Source organism: Nannobrachium achirus (genome assembly GCF_963921795.1).
Source record: "Nannobrachium achirus genome assembly, chromosome: 1".
Taxonomy (NCBI): domain Eukaryota; kingdom Metazoa; phylum Chordata; class Actinopteri; order Myctophiformes; family Myctophidae; genus Nannobrachium; species Nannobrachium achirus.
The window spans coordinates 2,802,125-2,824,082 of NC_137810.1; the positions used below are offsets into that span (position 1 = coordinate 2,802,125).

At 40.2% G+C, this 21,958-nt stretch overlaps 1 protein-coding gene across 1 annotated transcript in view; it reads left to right on the top strand.

Moving 5' to 3' along the window:
- Window positions 1-19,799, top strand: part of LOC308290546 (small glutamine-rich tetratricopeptide repeat-containing protein alpha-like) — a 34,959-nt gene extending 15,160 nt beyond the window's left edge. The window contains exons 5-12 of the mRNA XM_080732441.1: window positions 1,406-1,505; window positions 5,606-5,710; window positions 6,371-6,506; window positions 8,305-8,367; window positions 10,519-10,556; window positions 16,192-16,374; window positions 17,596-17,723; window positions 18,626-19,799. Coding sequence (XP_080588567.1) covers window positions 1,406-1,505; window positions 5,606-5,710; window positions 6,371-6,506; window positions 8,305-8,367; window positions 10,519-10,556; window positions 16,192-16,374; window positions 17,596-17,704 — 734 coding nt within the window. The 3' untranslated portion in view covers window positions 17,705-17,723; window positions 18,626-19,799. The remainder of the gene's footprint in view (window positions 1-1,405; window positions 1,506-5,605; window positions 5,711-6,370; window positions 6,507-8,304; window positions 8,368-10,518; window positions 10,557-16,191; window positions 16,375-17,595; window positions 17,724-18,625) is intronic.
- Window positions 19,800-21,958: the final 2,159 nt, after the last annotated feature.

Here is a 21,958-nt window from a genome sequence, read left to right on the forward strand (position 1 = left end):
ACTGAAACGTAATTGTTGATCATCTGTGACTTGATGAAAGCATTTATTTTCGCAATGGGAGGTCAGGAAAACCTTTTTCTTTTTTTTTCTATTTTTTTTTTACATTTCGAATAGTAATTAAAGTATTCGACTCTAATCAATTTCTTTAAAGTTGTACCATGTAACTTTTTTTATAAAACAAATCTTAAAATTGTCCTAACTGTTAAATCGCTAAAGTTTTAGAACACCCACTCCGTTATTTTCAGCTTCTGAAGCCTTCTCTTTATATGTTTTCTATGAGCCGTGAGGGGGGGAGAATTACGCGCCAAAATGACGTAATCTGCATCATCTGTATACGTTGTGTATACGTTGCCCAATCACATCGCCGATCATGCACACATGGTACACTACCGGCCAATCACAGCTTATCTGCTCTGGTCTCCAGGAAGCGCCTCCGCTTGGCTACAGTGTTTACCATGGTGAAGGATTTTAACCTCTTAATCCACAAATCCTGGCCAGAAAATTACGTTCTACCATGCGTTCTACCCCTCCACGGATTACTATCGGTCGCGGTGGTTTTGCGGCGCCGCGGCGGTGGTCCGCGACGACTCCGGCCGAAAAACGTCCGAAAAAAGCAATACCGCTACTGACCACTAGTTGAACTTACACAGTATAGCTTTAATATTCGAATTGTAGTCGAAAAACGAATTTCATTCTGACAGCTCTACCCACACACAAGTAAAGTTAGTTAGTACTCATTGAGAGATACGAGAGGTTGGGGAAGAGTACAGAGTTTGTAACTGATGCCCACACACACACACACACACACACACACACACACACATGTGCGCAGAGAGGGATACAGCGTGCTGTAATAATGAAATCAGTGCAACAGGTTGACTGAACAACATTATGTCACCCTCTGTCTCTCTCACACATCTGGCTGAACACAACGAGGAAGGGAAGGGTTGGTTGGATTAGATGTTGGTTGGTTGTGTTGTTTAACAGGAAATGACCAGATGAAAGTGGATGCTGATTGGTTGGTTGGTGGTGTTTAACAGGAAATGACCAGATGAAAGTGGATGCTGATTGGTTGGTTGTGTTGTTTAACAGGAAATGACCAGATGAAAGTGGATGCTGATTGGTTGGTTGTGTTGTTTAACAGGAAATGACCAGATGAAAGTGGATGCTGATTGGTTGGTTGTGTTGTTTAACAGGAAATGACCAGATGAAAGTGGATGCTGATTGGTTGGTTGTGTTGTTTAACAGGAAATGACCAGATGAAAGTGGATGCTGATTGGTTGGTTGGTGGTGTTTAACAGGAAATAACCAGATGAAAGTGGATGCTGATTGGTTGGTTGTGTTATTGAACAGTAAATGACCAGATGAAAGTGGATGCTGATTGGTTGGTTGTGTTGTTTAACAGGAAATGACCAGATGAAAGTGGAGAACTTCTCAGCAGCAGTAGAGTTTTACTCCAAAGCCATCGCTCTCAACCCTCAGAACGCTGTCTATTACTGTAACAGGTATGACCTCTGACCTCAGAACGCTGTCTATTACTGTAACAGGTATGACCTCTGACCTCAGAACGCTGTCTATTACTGTAACAGGTAAATGGTGTCTTTATCCAAGGTGCTTTACATAGATTGTGCATTACATTCACCCATTCACACACACATTCATTACATTCACCCATTCACACACACATTCATTACATTCACCCATTCACACACACATTCATTACATTCACCCATTCACACACACATTCATTACATTCACCCATTCACACACACATTCATTAGATTCACCCATTCACACACACATTCATTACATTCACCCATTCACACACCCATTCATTACATTCACCCATTCACACACACACACACACACACACACATTCATTACATTCACCCATTCACACACACATTCACACACCATTGTCAGAGGAAACCATGCTTGGCACCAACCTGCTCATCAGGAGCAGTTAGGGGTTCAGAGTCTTGCTCAAGGACTCTTCAACACTAACTCTGGGGGAGCCCGGGATCCAACTGGTAACCCTCCGTGTTCTAATCACGGTTTCTCTACCCCTGAGCCAGGTATGACCTGTGACCCCTGCACCAGGGTCACCTTCACACAGAGGTCACCGTCACCTCAAGACAACACAGCACCACTGACACAGAAACCCGCGTTTTCTTTTTTTCAAATACCTTAGAACAGGGGTGCCCAAAAGGTAAATCGTGACCTACCAGTAGATCACCAAGGGTGTGCAGGTAGACCACATGACATGCCTCTAAAAATATATATATATTTAAAATATAAAAAGAATATTTCAATATGACATCAAGAAGGGCTTCTAAAGTAGGCAAACCTCCAATGCAATACTTTGTTCAAGAGTCAGTATACAGCATTACAAAGAACCCCAAGACCTACCACTTCCATACAGAATGGGATGAAGACATTTCCCATGTATTTCCCCCTTACAGTAAGTGTGTTTGTCTACAATGTAACGCCAGTACCAAAGCCCCCCTCAGGCCCCCAGCTAAAACATGTTGGATGGGTAGATCATGTTGAGCTAGTCATTTTAACACATATGGTGCCAACCCCGAGTTTCCCGAGTTTGTATTGGTACTAGTGCTGTGCCAACCCCGAGCTTCCCGAGTTTGGGCCGTTTTTGAAAAAAAAAAAAATCAATTTTTTTTTTTTCAACTTTTTTTTTTTGGACCTCCAGAAATGTATTAGGCATGATCGCGATCGCGAAATTGCATGTTTAACCCCCATACCAACCCATTCTTTCAAACATGGCAGCCATGTTTGTTTACATCTGAAGAAAACATAATGGCTGATAAATCATGAATGCCTGAACGGATTTCCAAGCGGATTTTTTTGTTTGAAAGCTGTGAACAGCATCTACACACGTGGTGCATCATCTAGGCATGGGCGTGCACTTTTTACACACTTGCACAATTACATGGAAGTCTATGGTAACCATGGCAACGCGAGACATTGAAGAGAAAAAATCATTGCAACATAAGTGTTAAAAGTAGATCTCACGTCAAAAAGGTGTGGGCACCCCTGCCTTAGAGGGATTTAGAAGACACTTGTAGAATTGGTTCACTTGTAGAATTTGTAGAATTTGTGCCTGGGTAGCTCAGTCGGTAGAGCTCTCGCCTTTGTACCGCAAGGTCATGGGTTCAATTCCGGGCACCGCCAACTCAGCGTATGAGTAGCACGGTTTGGCAAGTCGTGCGGCAAGTACTGGGAGCTGATGGTAGGTGTGGCGCTCCACCTCAGCAGTCCATCTCCCAGGGGTCTAGCCCATTGTAACGGGGACAGACTCCCGCGTGTTACCGGCTGATACCGACAATAAGCCACTCGCGACCTACTTACTTGCACAAATGTTCACGATTTTTCAAAAATAGCAGATCTACAAGCTCGCAGCACGGCACTCTGTGCCACGCTGTGAGCTTGTATATCTGCTGTTTTTTAATAGTTAAAGCATAAAATAATGGTTAAAATGGTCAAGAAGACAATACTATAGCCACACATACTGTTAAGTCCTCACCTCAGACTCCACTGTATCACATTAGGAGATATTGGAGCTCAGGAGAGAGTTTGAAGCGCTCTCACCCAATGACAGAACCCCCTGGGTGTTGACCAACCCCTGCTAGCCTCAGATCTGGAGGCTCTGTGTCGGTGAGACCACAAAGGTCAGCGGATGGAGAATTGGCGCTAAAATCGGCATAATCGGCATAAAGCCACAAAGCCACATCCATCCAAAAGTTATACATTATATTCTGTGTATGTGTGTGTGTAGGGCTGTCACGATATGACATTAATTTTACATGACGATTAATTGTCACTCAAATAATTGGCGATTAACAATTTAATTGTGTTTTTTTCGTTGATAATTACATTTCTGTTTGTCTTTTAGGCTTTGAAGTTGCACATGGCAGATATGACACATAACCTAAATACACAAATAAATTACCGTATTTTCCGGACTATAAGGCGCACTTAAAAGCCTTTAATTTTCTCAAAAAACTACAGTGCGGCTTATAGTCCAGTGCGCCTTATATATGGATCATTCATTGACATTGACATTCCCTTTATAGCCGGGGAGCCACAGGCCCAAAAGCTCAAAGAATAGGATGTTACCTGTGATGTCATGACATACTTTTAATTTTTGTTTTTTCTATTAATTTGGTCATCAAGGTCCACAGAATGAGAGGCCTGCTCTGCCGGAAATCCTGCGAAAAAAAGTTATGGCCATTTGTATATTCACTCCATCGACTTCAATATAAAGGAAAGAAACACACCAAAAAAAATATGCTTTAAGTAGCATGTGAGGGGTCAAACTAGGGATTCTTGATGATTCTGAATCCATTGCAAGCATTTGTTTTGCATGAAAAACATTCCTTGGGCTAGAAAACGGACCAAAATAACGGTGAAAAGTGATGACTCATCACTTTTCACAGGTTTGAGAGGCTGAAATCTAGCCCAAGGAATGTTTTTCATGCAAAACAAATGCTTGCAATGGATTCAGAATCATGAAGAACCCTTAGTTTGACCCCTCACATGCTCCTTTTTTTGGTGTGTTTTTTTCCAGTATAGTGAAGTCAATGGGAAACTTTTTTTCGCAGGATTTCCGGCAGAGCAGGCCTCTCATTCTGTGTACCTTATTGACCAAATTAATAGGACAAACAAAAATTTGGAGTATGTCATGACATCACAGGTCCTCTCTCATTTTGGCCCAGTGGCTCCCCGGCTATTAGCACAGCTCCATCTGTTGGATGCATAACGCAACAGTAGCGTCTATTATGTGCGACTTATAGTCAGGTGCGCCTTATATATGAAAACAGTTTGAAAATAGACCATTCATTGACAGTGCGCCTTATAGTCAGGTGCGCCTTATAGTCCAGAAAATACTGTACTGTCATATTTGACAACTTAGTACTTAAAAAATTACTTTGATAGTGGAAATAGCCGATCTACAAGCTCACTGACGCGTTGTGAGCTTGTAGATCTGCTATTTCCACTATTTCGGACATTTTTCAACATTCACAATTATGACGATTATGACAAAATAATTGTGATAATGTCAAATAATCACCATTAGACGATTATGTAATAATTGTGACAGCCCTATGTGTGTGTAGGGATGGGACCATGATCGATATGATCGCTTATCGTGATAAAAAAACACTCAGGATAATTATATGGTGGAGATTTATTTTATCGTGAAATGATCCTCCGTCATGCACTGGGATACATTCACCTTTTATTTACAGAGCTGCATATCTGGTACCATTTAAACCCTCTATGATTGGTAAAACGGACCTGAAATTAACATACTTGATTAAGTATTTTTTTCACTCTACCAAATCTCTTTGCCAAAGTATAGCTGATCTACAAGCTCACAACTCGCTGCGAAGCGTTGTGAGCAAACGGTCCGCCCCAGGATAATGAATGTCGGGGATGTTTTGGTTATGGTGATAATATCGTAAATCGTAATTTCTCTGGTCTCAATAATCACTGTGTGAATGTGAAACAATGTCATGCTCTGGAGAAAAGATCTGTATACATACACTCCATTTACCTGTGTGTGTGTGTGTGTGTGTGTGTGTAGGGCTGCAGCCTACAGTAAACTAGGGAACTATGCAGGAGCCGTACAGGACTGTGAACTGGCCATCGGCATCGACCCAACCTACAGCAAGGCCTACGGACGCATGGGGTAGGACTTTATTATAACTACACCTACAGTAGGACTTTATTAATATAACTACACCTACAGTAGGACTTTATTAATACAGGATGGGGTAGGACTTTATTATAACTACACCTACAGTAGGACTTTATTAATATAACTACACCTACAGTAGGACTTTATTAATACAGGATGGGGTAGGACTTTATTATAACTACACCTACAGTAGGACTTTATTATAACTTTATTAACACAGGATGGGGTAGGACTTTATTATAACTTTATTAATACAGGATGGGGTAGGACTTATTATAACTTTATTAATACAGGATGGGGTAGGACTTATTAATATAACTTTATTAATACAGGATGGGGTAGGACTTTATTATGACTTTATTAATACAGGATGGGGTAGGACTTTATTATGACTTTATTAATACAGGATGGGGTAGGACTTTATTATAACTTTATTAATACAGGATGGGGTAGGACTTAATTATAACTTTATTAATAATAAAAAATGCTCAATGGATATCACTGGTCATCATCTTGAATCCTTAAGAGGTGACCCCAAGCTACAAGAATCAGAAAAAAACTTTTACAGGCGAATCCACGTTCACCCCCACGGCTCCCGGACTATAATGTATTATATTAATGTAACTATAACTATATGTATATGTATTACAGCTTGGCTCTGGCCAGCCTCAACAAACACACTGAAGCAGTAAACTACTATAAGAAAGCTCTGGAGCTGGACCCCGACAACGACACCTACAAATCCAACCTGAGGATCGCTGAGACCAAGATGGAGACGCAGAGTCCTGTAAGATCTGTTCTAGATCTGTAAGATCTGTTAAAACTAACCTGAGGACTGTAAGATCTGTTCTAGATCTGTAAGATCACTGTTAAAACTAACCTGAGGGCTGTAAGATCTGTTAAAACATACAATAAAACTAGTGTCCTGTAAGATCTGTTTAAACTCTACCCAGAGGACTGTAAGATCTGTTCTAGATCTGTAAGATCTGTTAAAACTAACCAGTCCTGTAAGATCTGTTTAAAATATAACCACCTGAGGACTGTAAGATCTGTTCTAGATCTGTAAGATCACTGCTAAAACTAACCAGAGGACTGTAAGATCTGTTAAAACTAACCAGAGGGCTGTAAGATCTGTTTAAAATATAACCAGAGGACTGTAAGATCTGTTAAAGGGCCTACACCATGCTTTTAAAACTATATTTTTTGTATAAATATATGCTCAAAATTGAGTCTTAGACAGGGTTTAACCCTCAACAAACACTCTGACCATTCTTTTTGTTTGTTCTAGCTCTACTATAATGAGGCTCTCCAGCTGCAATACCAAAACGGCCTCTGTTTGCTCAGGGGCGCTAGTGGGGTTTTTCCACCCCTCCCCTCCTCTTCACTCCTCCCCGGACCCCACGTTGACAACAAATAATGTTAATATTGGGCCAATACAAAAATAGGATAATGTTGCATCTCTGATTATAGCCTACTGTAGGCCTATGTTGTATGTTATAGGCCTACTGTCAAATGACACAGGGCGACCGTTGCTAGACCAGACATTACAGAAAGTTAATCTACATTAGACAATCAACCCCACCTGCATTGTATTTATGTATAAAAAAAAAGTAAAACAAAAAGTTTTGAAAAAAAATGTTTGAGAAAAAAAAGAAAAGTTTTTTGAAAAAAAAGAAGTTTTTTGAAAAAAAAAGAAAAGTTTTTTGAAAAAAAAAAAAGTTTTTGAAAAAAACTTTGAAAAAAACGTTTTTTGAAAAAAAAAGTTTTTGAAAAAAAGTTTTTGAAAAAAAAAGTTTTTTGAAAAAAAAAACTTTGAAAATTTTTTTTTTTGAAAAAAAATGTTTTGAAAAAGAATTTTTTATTTTTTATTTTTTTGACTCGGAAAAAAAAAACGGGAATCCGTGTGACGTCACACGGATCAACTCTCAGAACAGCACTGTTCTGAGAACCCGTGGAAAGCTTTTCATCTCTGTCTTCCCAAAACCAGAGAAAGACACAATGGTCAGAAATAGGACTTTGTGAGGATAGAAGGTGCCAGTGGGACCCCAAAAAAAGGTTTTAAAATAGAAAAAGTGAAAATTCATGGTGTAGGTCCTTTAAAACTCTAACCAGAGGACTGTAAGATCTGTTAAAACTCTAACCTGAGGACTGTAAGATCTGTTAAAACTCTAACCTGAGGACTGTAAGATCGATGGTCTAGATCACTGTTTAAAACAGATCTTCAAGATCTGTTCTGGTTCTGATCTGTCTCTTTAAAACACATATGTAAGATCATCCTAGATCTGTTTAAACTAAGTCTAAGCTGAGGACTGTAAGATCTATTCTAGATCTGTTTAAACTTGAACCCTGAGTCCTGTGAGAGATTCTCAACCTTATCAGTTTCCTCTAGTTGGATATGTGTTCCTCCACGACCCCCTTGGACTCACCTGCCATGGTGTGTGTTTGTTTTGTGTCGCAGACAGCAGGGATGATGACTTCACTTCCCAATGTATGAATGAATGAATGAATGAAAGCGATTTGAGCATTTGGAAAAGCGCTATAAAATGCAATTCATTATTATGGTGTGTGTTTGTTTTGTGTTGCAGACAGCAGGGATGGGTGGGGTGGACCTGGCCGGCCTGCTCGGCAACCCAGGATTCATGAACATGGTGAGGAATAAGTCCTTATGGCGGCGCCCGCTGGCCTGGTGGTCAAGGCGCATACCACATACTAGGCTATGATGCCTGCTGGCGACCTTTGCCGCATGTCGTTCCCCATCTCTCTCCCCATTTCCTGTCAGCCTACTGTCCTATCAAAATAAAGGCATAAAAAGCCCAAAAACAAATCTTAAAAAAAAAAAAAGGAATAAGTCCTTATTGCAGTTTAAAGGACAGTGAGACACATTCAGTAAGCCATTCCTAAACAGTGTAAATCAAGTGATTAAAGGGCTGTGTATTTTCTCAAATTGACGTGTGATTCACGGAAGGGTGTGCAGGTGTTGTGCAACGTGTAGATCAGTGCAAGTGAGTCCCTCACTCTCTGAACCCGCTTGACATCCATAACGTAAATGAACCACTCCCCCTGTGTAAGAATAAGAGCAACCAAACATAAAATGACTCTCTTCTCCACCAGTCCCTCCCTAACGTTTTAGTCTAGTTTTTATTTTGTCAATATATTTAGTCTTAGTTTTAGTCATCACAGCTTAGTTTTTATTTAGTTTTCGTCAGTGAAAAAAATGCAGTCGACCAACATTTTTCGTCATAGTTTTAGTCAATGAAATCAACACTGCTACTGAACAATTTGGCGAGATGCTGGAATCTGCCAATATGAGATTTATTTTTATTATTTTCAGTCTTATTGGTTCCTGAGGTGATTCTGTCCTCATAGGACGAACCCGCTACTGTCCTGCAATGGAAATTGTAATTGTAGTAATATAGATCAGTGGTTCAAACCTGTTTGACTCAGGGCACCCCTGAAAATAACGTTTTCATCCAGGGCACCCCTGAATCTTATTCATATAAATCATATTGCGTGACATAAACATGCACATCTTTTCACCTGAGATACAGTATGTCACAGAGACATATCAGTTTCCATCAGAACTGACTGAAAATAACATTTAACCACAGATATTCTTCACCAGAAATAGCCGATCTACAAGCCAGTCTAGACACAGTTAGATTTCATCCACACTGTATCCTCATCAGATCTTAGACTGCCTTCATGTGATGTGGTCCACATATGAATGAATAACATGACTTATGGAGTTGGCATGAAAACCCACCAGGCCAGACTGTGGCCACACAGCAGAGGGATCTGATCATTCCTCTCTAAATAAGAATGGCTTGAATGTGCATTCATGTCTATAATATTCATTGAAGCAACAGATACGTTTTTGACACCTACAGATCCTTCTCGAAAAATTAGAATATTGTGTAACAAAGCATTGCAGATGCCATTGCACCCCAAATCATAACTGACTTCAGAAACTTCCCACTGGACTTCAAGCTACTCTGACTTCAGAAGGTTGACATTTCTCTATTATAAATCCTTGTTTTGAGTCTCCTGTAATATTGTAATATTTTGAAATATATGGACTTTTGATATTCATGAGCTGTAGGCAATAACAATACCAGATGTGTGCAATGTATCTAGAATATATGAACGTTTAAAGAAATATATGAAAGTTTCAAGATAATTTACTTTTACACAACATTCACATTTTTCGAGAAGGAATCTGTATAAGTCTGCCGAGCAGGCGTAAGAAGGGGAGACGAGGGCCTTTCTGTTTGGAGTTTGCATGTTCTCCCCGTGTCTCCTAGGGTAGATACCCTCACAAAAACATGCATTAATCCTGGTCTCAATACTGCCTCCCCTTGGCCAGCCGGGGCGCCTGATGGAGGGGAAAGGAACTGGTTGGAATAACGTGTTCCTTCCACGCGCTACGTCCATCCCAGGGAAATCCACCCTGTCAGGTGAAAAGCAACAAATTGGACTCCTCATGCATTGAAGGAAGCATGAGGTCAGTCCGTTGTCTCCCCCGGCGCGGCAGAGAGAGAGCAGAGCCCAGGATTACATAGGCAATTAGCACTGGGTGAAAATGGATTTATAAAAATTATAAAAAAAGAAAAAAAAAAGAAGGGGAGACATCCGTAAATACACAGACAAAAAAATAAGTTGTGTGAATGTGCGTAAATGCAGATAAGTACAACATATGAGCAGAAACAAGTTTAGTGAGTGAGACCCACTGAGCGAAGTATTTACATTATTATCCTAATAATGATAATTGATGGTTTATTTGTTGTTTTGTTTTGTTCCAGGCATCGTCTTTGATGAACAACCCACAGGTCCAACAGCTGTGAGTTCATAAACAATAACATGTCTTCAGTCTAAACTACCAACACATTATTGATATGTTTTAACTACTGTTACTGTATAGAAAAGGCCTGTCTAAGAAATGTCATCCATGAATGCACAAGAGTAGTTTAGTTTCAGACATACTGTACAGTACAATCAGAATACACACACTGTTAGGAAAGTGCTCCATCCTGTGGCAAAGCAGAGGTACTACACACACATGTTCCTGCTTCATCACTTGTGCATTAATAGAGGGTCTGCACGTCCACTGGGACCCGCCCCCCTAATCTAGACTGAGTGGCAAAACATTGAGCAGGATGGAGCATTGGAGTTTGGAAGCGCTCGTTGCAAATCACTCAACGGCCCTGCATACCACCTGTTTCTAAATTGCACATAATGCATGAGGCAGCAGGATGTTGTGTTGTTGAAAACGAGTGCTTCCAAACTCTGACACTTGGAACAATAAAAACCTGCACAGAATGTCTTGACAGAAAGTAGCTCATAACAGGCCTATGGTGGATTTTTATGAAACAAAAACTGTGCAGATAGAAAGAGGATAATTCAAGCATTCAGTACAGACGCAATGTTGGTGAGTTTAACTTTGTTTAATACAATCAAAAAGGACTTTTCTGTTTGGATGTATGGGCTGTCAATGGCAGAAATGATTTTTTTGCCACTCAGTAGGCGTTCCCACATAACTTCCAGCAACAGTGATGTCACACGCATACCCTCCATAGCAGTTAAACATTGATAGGTTTAATACAACAGTGATGTCACACGCATACCCTCCATAGCAGTTAAACATTGATAGGTTTAATACAACAGTGATGTCACATGCATACCCTCCATAGCAGTTAAACATTGATAGGTTTAATACAACAGTGATGTCACACGCATACCCTCCATAGCAGTTAAACATTGATGTCACATGCATACCCTCCATAGCAGTTAAACATTGCATACCCTCCATAGCAGTTAAACATTGCATACCCTCCATAGCAGTTAAACATTGATTAAACAACAGTGATGTCACATGCATACCCTCCATAGCAGTTAAACATTGATAGGTTTAATACAACAGTGATGTCACACACATACCCTCCATAGCAGTTAAACATTGTGATGTCAACAACAGTGATGTCACACACATACCCTCCATAGCAGTTAAACATTGTGATGTCAACAACAGTGATGTCACACACATACCCTCCATAGCAGTTAAACATTGATAGGTTTAATACAACAGTGATGTCACACGCATACCCTCCATAGCAGTTAAACATTGATGTCACATGCATACCCTCCATAGCAGTTAAACATTGCATACCCTCCATAGCAGTTAAACATTGCATACCCTCCATAGCAGTTAAACATTGATTAAACAACAGTGATGTCACATGCATACCCTCCATAGCAGTTAAACATTGATAGGTTTAATACAACAGTGATGTCACATGCATACCCTCCATAGCAGTTAAACATTGATAGGTTTAATACAACAGTGATGTCACGCACATACCCTCCATAGCAGTTAAACATTGATAGGTTTAATACAACAGTGATGTCACACACATACCCTCCATAGCAGTTAAAAATTGATAGGTTTAATACAACAGTGATGTCACATGCATACCCTCCATAGCAGTTAAACATTGATAGGTTTAATACAACAGTGATGTCACATGCATACCCTCCATAGCAGTTAAACATTGATAGGTTTAATACAACAGTGATGTCACATGCATAGTTACCCTCCATAGCAGTTAAACAGTGATGTCACACACATACCCTCCATAGCAGTTAAACATTGATAGGTTTAATACAACAGTGATGTCACACACATACCCTCCATAGCAGTTAAACATTGATAGGTTTAATACAACAGTGATGTCACATGCATACCCTCCATAGCAGTTAAACAACAGTGATGTCACATGCATACCCTCCATAGCAGTTAAACATTGCATACCCTCCATAGCAGTTAAACATTGCATACCCTCCATAGCAGTTAAACATTGCATACCCTCCATAGCAGTTAAACATTGATGTTAAACAGTGATGTCACACACATACCCTCCATAGCAGTTAAACATTGATAGGTTTAATACAACAGTGATGTCACATGCATACCCTCCATAGCAGTTAAACAACAGTGATGTCACATGCATACCCTCCATAGCAGTTAAACATTGCATACCCTCCATAGCAGTTAAACATTGCATACCCTCCATAGCAGTTAAACATTGCATACCCTCCATAGCAGTTAAACATTGATGTTAAACAGTGATGTCACACACATACCCTCCATAGCAGTTAAACAGTGATGTCACACACATACCCTCCATAGCAGTTAAACATTGCATACCCTCCATAACAGTTAAACATTGCATACCCTCCATAGCAGTTAAACATTGCATACCCTCCATAGCAGTTAAACATTGCCCATACCCTCCATAGCAGTTAAACATTACCATACCCTCCATAGCAGTTAAACATTGATAGGTTTAATACAACAGTGATGTCACACGCATACCCTCCATAGCAGTTAAACATTGATAGGTTTAATACAACAGTGATGTCACACGCATACCCTCCATAGCAGTTAAACATTGATAGGTTTAATACAACAGTGATGTCACACGCATACCCTCCATAGCAGTTAAACATTGATAGGTTTAATACAACAGTGATGTCACACACATACCCTCCATAGCAGTTAAACATTGATAGGTTTAATACAACAGTGATGTCACACGCATACCCTCCATAGCAGTTAAACATTGATAGGTTTAATACAACAGTGATGTCACACACATACCCTCCATAGCAGTTAAACATTGAACATACCCTCCATAGCAGTTAAACATTGCATACCCTCCATAGCAGTTAAACATTGATAGGTTTAATACAACAGTGATGTCACACACATACCCTCCATAGCAGTTAAACATTGAACATACCCTCCATAGCAGTTAAACATTGCATACCCTCCATAGCAGTTAAACATTGAACATACCCTCCATAGCAGTTAAACATTGTCATACCCTCCATAGCAGTTAAACATTAAACATACCCTCCATAGCAGTTAAACATACCCTCCATAGCAGTTAAACATTGTTACCCTCCATAGCAGTTAAACATTGTTACCCTCCATAGCAGTTAAACATTACCATACCCTCCATAGCAGTTAAACATTGTTACCCTCCATAGCAGTTAAACATTGTTACCCTCCATAGCAGTTAAACATTACCATACCCTCCATAGCAGTTAAACATTGTTACCCTCCATAGCAGTTAAACATTGTTACCCTCCATAGCAGTTAAACATTGCCTCCATAGCAGTTAAACATTGATAGGTTTAATACAACAGTGATGTCACACACATACCCTCCATAGCAGTTAAACATTGTTACCCTCCATAGCAGTTAAACATTGCCTCCATAGCAGTTAAACATTGATAGGTTTAATACAACAGTGATGTCACACACATACCCTCCATAGCAGTTAAACATTGTTACCCTCCATAGCAGTTAAACATTGCCTCCATAGCAGTTAAACATTGATAGGTTTAATACAACAGTGATGTCACACGCATACCCTCCATAGCAGTTAAACATTGTTACCCTCCATAGCAGTTAAACATTGCATACCCTCCATAGCAGTTAAACATTGCATACCCTCCATAGCAGTTAAACATTGTTACCCTCCATAGCAGTTAAACATTGTTACCCTCCATAGCAGTTAAACATTGTTACCCTCCATAGCAGTTAAACATTGTTACCCTCCATAGCAGTTAAACATTGTTACCCTCCATAGCAGTTAAACATTGCATACCCTCCATAGCAGTTAAACATTGCATACCCTCCATAGCAGTTAAACATTGTTACCCTCCATAGCAGTTAAACATTGTTACCCTCCATAGCAGTTAAACATTGTTACCCTCCATAGCAGTTAAACATTGTTACCCTCCATAGCAGTTAAACATTGTTACCCTCCATAGCAGTTAAACATTGTTACCCTCCATAGCAGTTAAACATTGTTACCCTCCATAGAAGTTAAACATTAACATAACCACATAACCCTAACCCTCCATAGCAGTTAAACATTGCCATACCCTCCATAGCAGTTAAACATTGTTACCCTCCATAGCAGTTAAACATTAAACATATCCTCCATAGCAGTTAAACATTGTTACCCTCCATAGCAGTTAAACATTGTTACCCTCCATAGCAGTTAAACATTGTTACCCTCCATAGCAGTTAAACATTGTTACCCTCCATAGCAGTTAAACATTGTTACCCTCCATAGCAGTTAAACATTGTTACCCTCCATAGCAGTTAAACATTGTTACCCTCCATAGAAGTTAAACATTAACATAACCACATAACCCTAACCCTCCATAGCAGTTGAACATTGCCATACCCTCCATAGCAGTTAAACATTGTTACCCTCCATAGCAGTTAAACATTAAACATATCCTCCATAGCAGTTAAACATTGTTACCCTCCATAGCAGTTAAACATTGTTACCCTCCATAGCAGTTAAACATTGTTACCCTCCATAGCAGTTAAACATTGTTACCCTCCATAGCAGTTAAACATTGTTACCCTCCATAGCAGTTAAACATTGTTACCCTCCATAGCAGTTAAACATTGTTACCCTCCATAGCAGTTAAACATTGTTACCCTCCATAGCAGTTAAACATTGTTACCCTCCATAGCAGTTAAACATTGTTACCCTCCATAGCAGTTAAACATTGCATACCCTCCATAGCAGTTAAACATTGCATACCCTCCATAGCAGTTAAACATTGTTACCCTCCATAGCAGTTAAACATTGTTACCCTCCATAGCAGTTAAACATTGCATACCCTCCATAGCAGTTAAACATTGTTACCCTCCATAGCAGTTAAACATTGTTACCCTCCATAGCAGTTAAACATTGTTACCCTCCATAGCAGTTAAACATTGCATACCCTCCATAGCAGTTAAACATTGTTACCCTCCATAGCAGTTAAACATTGTTACCCTCCATAGCAGTTAAACATTGTTACCCTCCATAGCAGTTAAACATTGTTACCCTCCATAGAAGTTAAACATTAACATAACCACATAACCCTAACCCTCCATAGCAGTTAAACATTGCCATACCCTCCATAGCAGTTAAACATTGTTACCCTCCATAGCAGTTAAACATTGTTACCCTCCATAGCAGTTAAACATTGCCATACCCTCCATAGCAGTTAAACATTGTTACCCTCCATAGCAGTTAAACATTGTTACCCTCCATAGCAGTTAAACATTGAACATATCCTCCATAGCAGTTAAACATTGTTACCCTCCATAGCAGTTAAACATTGAACATATCCTCCATAGCAGTTAAACCATACCCTCCATAGCAGTTAAACCATACCCTCCATAGCAGTTAAACCATACCCTCCATAGCAGTTAAACCATACCCTCCATAGCAGTTAAACCATACCCTCCATAGCAGTTAAACCATATCCTCCATAGCAGTTAAACATTGTTACCCTCCATAGCAGTTAAACATTGCCAGCTTTCAATAACCCAGCATTTTGATGACAACATGTTGTACTTTTTACAAAAGTAAAGACGTTACTTTTTATCTTCCATCCAGGATGTCAGGGATGATGTCAGGACAGTATGGACCAATGGGAGCCCCCGCTGGCATGGGGGCCGGAGGCGGGGCCGGAGGCGGGGTTTCCATGGCGGCGCCGGCGCCAGCAGCAGCACCAGGAGGAGGAGGAGGAGGAGGAGGAGGGGCGCCACCTGGTGGTGACATCACTGGACTCATTCAGGCGTATGTTGACCAATAGGCTTTAAGATCACTGACCAATAGGCTTTAAGATCACTGACCAATAGGATTTAAGATCACTGACCAATAGGCTTTAAGATCACTGGACTCATTCAGGCGTATGTTGACCAATAGGATTTAAGATCACTGACCAATAGGATTTAAGATCACTGACCAATAGGATTTAAGATCACTGACCAATAGGCTTTAAGATCACTGGACTCATTCAGGCGTATGTTGACCGATAGGCTTTAAAGACCCAGTGAAATGAAAAATAGGTTTTTCACACTTTTAGAGCTTATCTGTGGTAATCATCATATGGGAATTCCTAACACTAAACATTTGATATTTTTATATCAAAGGTCCATAAACAGGCCATTCTTAATTACTTCCTGTGAACAGAAACGTGCTGCGTGATGACAGACAGGTCTTCTTGCATATGAATGAACCTTTGATTACATTCACCTGTTTGTTTCCCATTGCTGGCATTCCTCCAAACACAGCTGGTTTTAATTATAGAGCTACTCCGTTTTGAATCTCATTCAAGATGACGTCCAAACTATGTATTACTCATTGTAGTAAAAGATGTATCTGTAAACATTATTATATAGGTTGGAATAATAAGCAACTTGGTAACAAACATTGTGTACAACTGGCCCTCTGCCTGCTGTTTGCAGGCTGATGGAAGCTACACACAACACACAAACATTGGGCACAATATACTTTTAATCATTTTTATTCTGGAGTGCTCTGTGCACGCTGCGCGCGTCGTGTACGCTGTGCGTGCACCCACCCCAGTTCATGTCCGTGCTACGTGTGTTCTTCGTGTGGGGAAATATTGTATCGTTTCAGAGGTCAACAGTTTGCCCAGCAGATGTTTATATGTATATATATATTATGTTTATATGTATGTATATTATGTGTTCCAGAGGTCAACAGTTTGCCCAGCAGATGGTTTATAGATCAGTGTTTATGTGTTCCAGAGGTCAACAGTTTGCCCAGCAGATGGTTTATAGATCAGTGTTTATGTGTTCTAGGGGTCAACAGTTTGCCCAGCAAATGGTTTATAGATCAGTGTTTATGTGTTCCAGAGGTCAACAGTTTGCCCAGCAGATGGTTTATATGTTTATATGTATGTATATGTGTATGTGTGTTCCAGAGGTCAGCAGTTTGCCCAGCAGATGGTTTATATGTTTATATGTATGTATATGTGTATGTGTGTTCCAGAGGTCAGCAGTTTGCCCAGCAGATGCAGCAGCAGAACCCAGAGCTCATAGAACAGTTGAGGAGTCAGATCAGGAGCCGACCACCCAGCGCTAACGAGGAGCAGCCTTGACACGCCCACAGGAAGTCAGGTAATTAACACCATGACACGCCCACAGGAAGTCAGGTAATTAACACCATGACACGCCCACAGGAAGTCAGGTAATTAAATCACTCAATGCCAAAAAGACGATTTCCATAATAAAAACGTCTTTTAACTATGGACTTTTTTTTAATGAGTGGTGGATGGATGATCAGATCAGTTCTGAGGAAGTAAAACACATTATGTTGTAATCACGTTTTTTCCTTTTCAACATATTTCACATCAAGGTTCATTATTTATTTATTCATCATTTGAGCCACAGAACCACCGTCTGATGACATTTAGCCTCTCAGACCCAAAACTAGTTTATTGTTCAGATTGTGTCCACAATTCCATGTTGTATTGATGTTGGTACCATAGCAGAGATAACAAGCAAACCTTGATCAAAATAACTATTCTACATTCTCTGATCTCTTTCATAGAAAATATCTCACTGGATGAGTTTCAGGCATATTTATGTGATTAATTTTGATTAATGAATTGCAAAGCCTCTAATTAATTTGATTTTCCTTAATCGAGTCCCAGCCCTAAAATCAAGCAATGCAGATGTTTAACAATAATGTAACCTTTTAGAGTCTCTAAGAGTTAAAGATCTAGTCGTGGTCGTGGGTGCGTTCCCTTAGGCCTAGACCAGACAGAGCTGGATATTTCATATATCCTGGTTTTTCAGATATCCACATAGAAAAAATATCTAGGTCCACACGACAAAGATATCTAGGTCTAAAATAATCTGAGTCCCCAGACCTCCACTAGGGGGATAAGCAAACACACACACACAGTAAAGTCTTCAGAGATACACTAGCCGGCACCTCAGCCTGGATGGAAACAACGGGTACGGACTTTATTCTTTTGCAACCCTATCGACACATTTTCTTGTTCTTCTCTTCACAGATGACCACGGTGTGTGTATGTATGTGTGCGTGTGTGTGTGTGTGTGTGTGCGTGTGTGTGTGTGTGTGTGTGGAGAGGAAGTGTTGACAGACTGTATTTAAGGTCTGTCTGTCTGATCTGTGAGATCATATATGATCTGTATGGTCTGTATGATCTGTTGTTGCAACTGAAGAAGAAGGAGGAGGCGTGTCTTGAGTCTTGAGGACGGCGTTCCATCGACCAATCATATGACTGCATGAACCAGTGGCCCCGCCTCCCGGTCGTCAAGGCAACCCCGTCAATCTGGCCAAACAACTAAACTAGGGATGCACTGATGTGTGTGTCCATTTATCCACCATATTTACTGTATGTCAATGGGGACGATATTTACCTTCAATGACATTTACTGTATATCAGCAAGTTTACCCATTTAGGGTTAGAATTATTTTATGCTTTAACTATTGAAAAATAGCAGATATATACGTGAACATTTGTGCAAGTCTTTGAATAATATAAAGCGAACATTTGTAACTCATATATTTGCTTCTGGTGGGGGGTCCCTGGAACAACATATTTTGAGATTGGGGGTCCGTGGCCAAATACATGTAATTTTGGGGGTCCTTGACATGAAAAAGTTTGAGAACCACTGATTTAGAAGAAGGATTTATAGAAGACATTTATATAAAAAATATATATAAAATATTCAAAGACTTGAAGGCACAAAATGGCACTCGGTGCTGCGCTGTGAGCTTGTAGATCTGCTATTTTTCAATAATTAAGACATTAAATAATTCTAACCCTGAATGGCTTGTATCAGCAGTTCAGTTTGATATTCACAGTTGTGTTTCTGGCTAAATGTTGGTGTTTTGGTTTAAAACAAGAAGATAATTTGGAACAGTTTTTTTTTTATTTTATTTTTTTCCTTTTGTTTTATATATTATAATGAAGCTGTAGTTCCTCGGGCACAACGGGGGAAATAAATAACTAAGAAAAACAAAACAAACAAAAAGTCTCCCGGCTGTGATCGGCCACATTATAGTTTTAAATGTATGGGTTTATGGGTATAGCAGAAGTTACCATATCGGTACAAACCACCCCCGCTCCGACACAGCTGAGCAACCAAACGTGAATCTCTGAAAAGCGATCAAAAACTAAAACACAAAGTTCTGAAATAATAAACTGTTTTTTTCTGCTACTTTTTGGAGGTCAGAGGTTGTTTTGGTGTGGAGGGTCACACACACACACACACACACACTAGCTGGTAGTGATGCGTGGGCCGACCCGGTGCCCACGGGCAGGCGGGTTATCGCCACTCATGTGCAAAAAATAAATAAGAATAATCCCCTGCTCTTATTTGCCTTTTATTCTTAATAAGAGTAGGCCCATAAGAATACAACATTTTGAATACGAGCACGAGCGAGCAAGTTTTAAAATGCGCCAGAGGCTTGGAGAGGTTTCTCCTCCGCTCCTTGGTGCGAGGACCGTCCCAATTCCGCAGAGCAGAGAAGAATGCACAAACAATTCAGCGCGTGTCGCTGATCAGGGTTTCACTTATGTCTCTGTCATCCACACAAGTCTGTTTATAAATACGTTGTGTCGGTTAAGTTATATAACCAGCCAGTCAATGGATACGATTTTTTGACTGAATGCGTAGTTGGTTAATTCAGTCAAATACCCAACAGGATTTAATATTGTCCGTCTTTTGCTGTCTGTTTGAAGTGCGAGGCGCTGTATAAATATGATTGACATAAAACCTGAAACGCCATTCTTACCCCGACGATGCCCCCGCGATTTAGAGAGAATGAACGTCTTTGAATGAATGTCTTTTAGGCTAAACCCAGAATTTGAACAACACTTTAAGCCTATGACAATATTGTGCTACTGTAAACCTTTCTGTAAAGCGACTTTGGGTACTTAAAAGAAGAGCCGTATATAAAGATGAGCTATTGTGGAGATGATATAAGTCTACCATTTTTTTTTTTAAATGCGGGTTGCGGGGCGGGCGGATCGTTGATTTGTAAATTGTTCTGCGGCGCGGGCGGGCGGGTTACGTTCCGTGCGGGCTGTGGGCCGTGCGGGTTATGAAAAAAAGCTGACCCGCGCATCACTACGAGCTGGGTTGTACGTAGGATTTTAATTTATCCTGACTAATGTGCTGAGGTATTAGAGCAGTGGTTCTCAACCTGTGGGTAGGGACCCCCACATTATGTTGGGGGGTCCCCAGATGATCAACCTACCTTGCAACATTGTTTTCTCTCTCAACAGTAAACAAACCAACATAAATTGTAGAGGGTATCTGCACATTTCTAAAGTGACAATTTGAGGACCTTTTAATACGTCTAAAATGACAATTTAAAAATTGGTAAAATTGTCAAATATTAGAGGCAGAAATTGTGAAAACAGCAGATCATGTAGATCTGCTGTTTTCACAATACAACCGTGTTATACAAATGTAATGCCTCAACTCTTAGTGCTCATCAGGGGAGGGGGGGTCCCCAGTTAAAATATGATTATTTTGGGGGTTGCGGCCTGAAAAGGTTGAGAACCACTGCTCTATGAAACTCTGCTGTTATGTCTTAATTACCAAAAACTACACGGTTGAGCCTCGTTACAAAACGCTACATTTTCCATCGTCGTTCATACGACAGACTTTTAACCACATCGATATAAAGCACCAATTTCTCACAAATGGTCTATGAGCTTAATTTATCTGCGCTGTACTCCGGTGTTGTGCAGCAAAAATAGCCGATTTACAAGATGGTCGACGGTCTATTTTCATTGTGCGCTGGACTGGTGTGGAGGCTAAAGTGTTTGATGGAGTGTTAAATATGCAGTGTTGGGGAAGTTACTTTGAAGTAAGTAACTCACCATGGCAGTAACACGTTAAAGTTATATCCCTGGAGAAATATATCTTATAAAGTTTCAAGTTACATAGAAAAGATAACTTGAGTTACTTCTTTTACATTTGGTGTACACATGAAACAAAATATAATATCCTACAAAAAAGGTCAGTTACTTGACGAGTTACAGAAATATGAATGTAACTCAGTTACCAGTAAGTTACAGTCAATGTAACTTAGTTACGTAACTCAGTTACTTGTAACTTTAACTTACCCAACACTGTAAATAATGATGAGGATGAGGTTTGGTTGCACCGCAAAGGAGTCCCACTCAAACACACACACACACACACTCAAACACACACACACACACACACACACTGGGTTGGTTGACGTTAAAGGTGACCAATCCCTCTTCTGCGAAAACCTGCGTGTGACGAACCATAGATCCCGCCCTCACCGGCGCCTTGGAGCTGTCCTGTCACTCACAGCTCCTCCACCAATCACTGAAGAG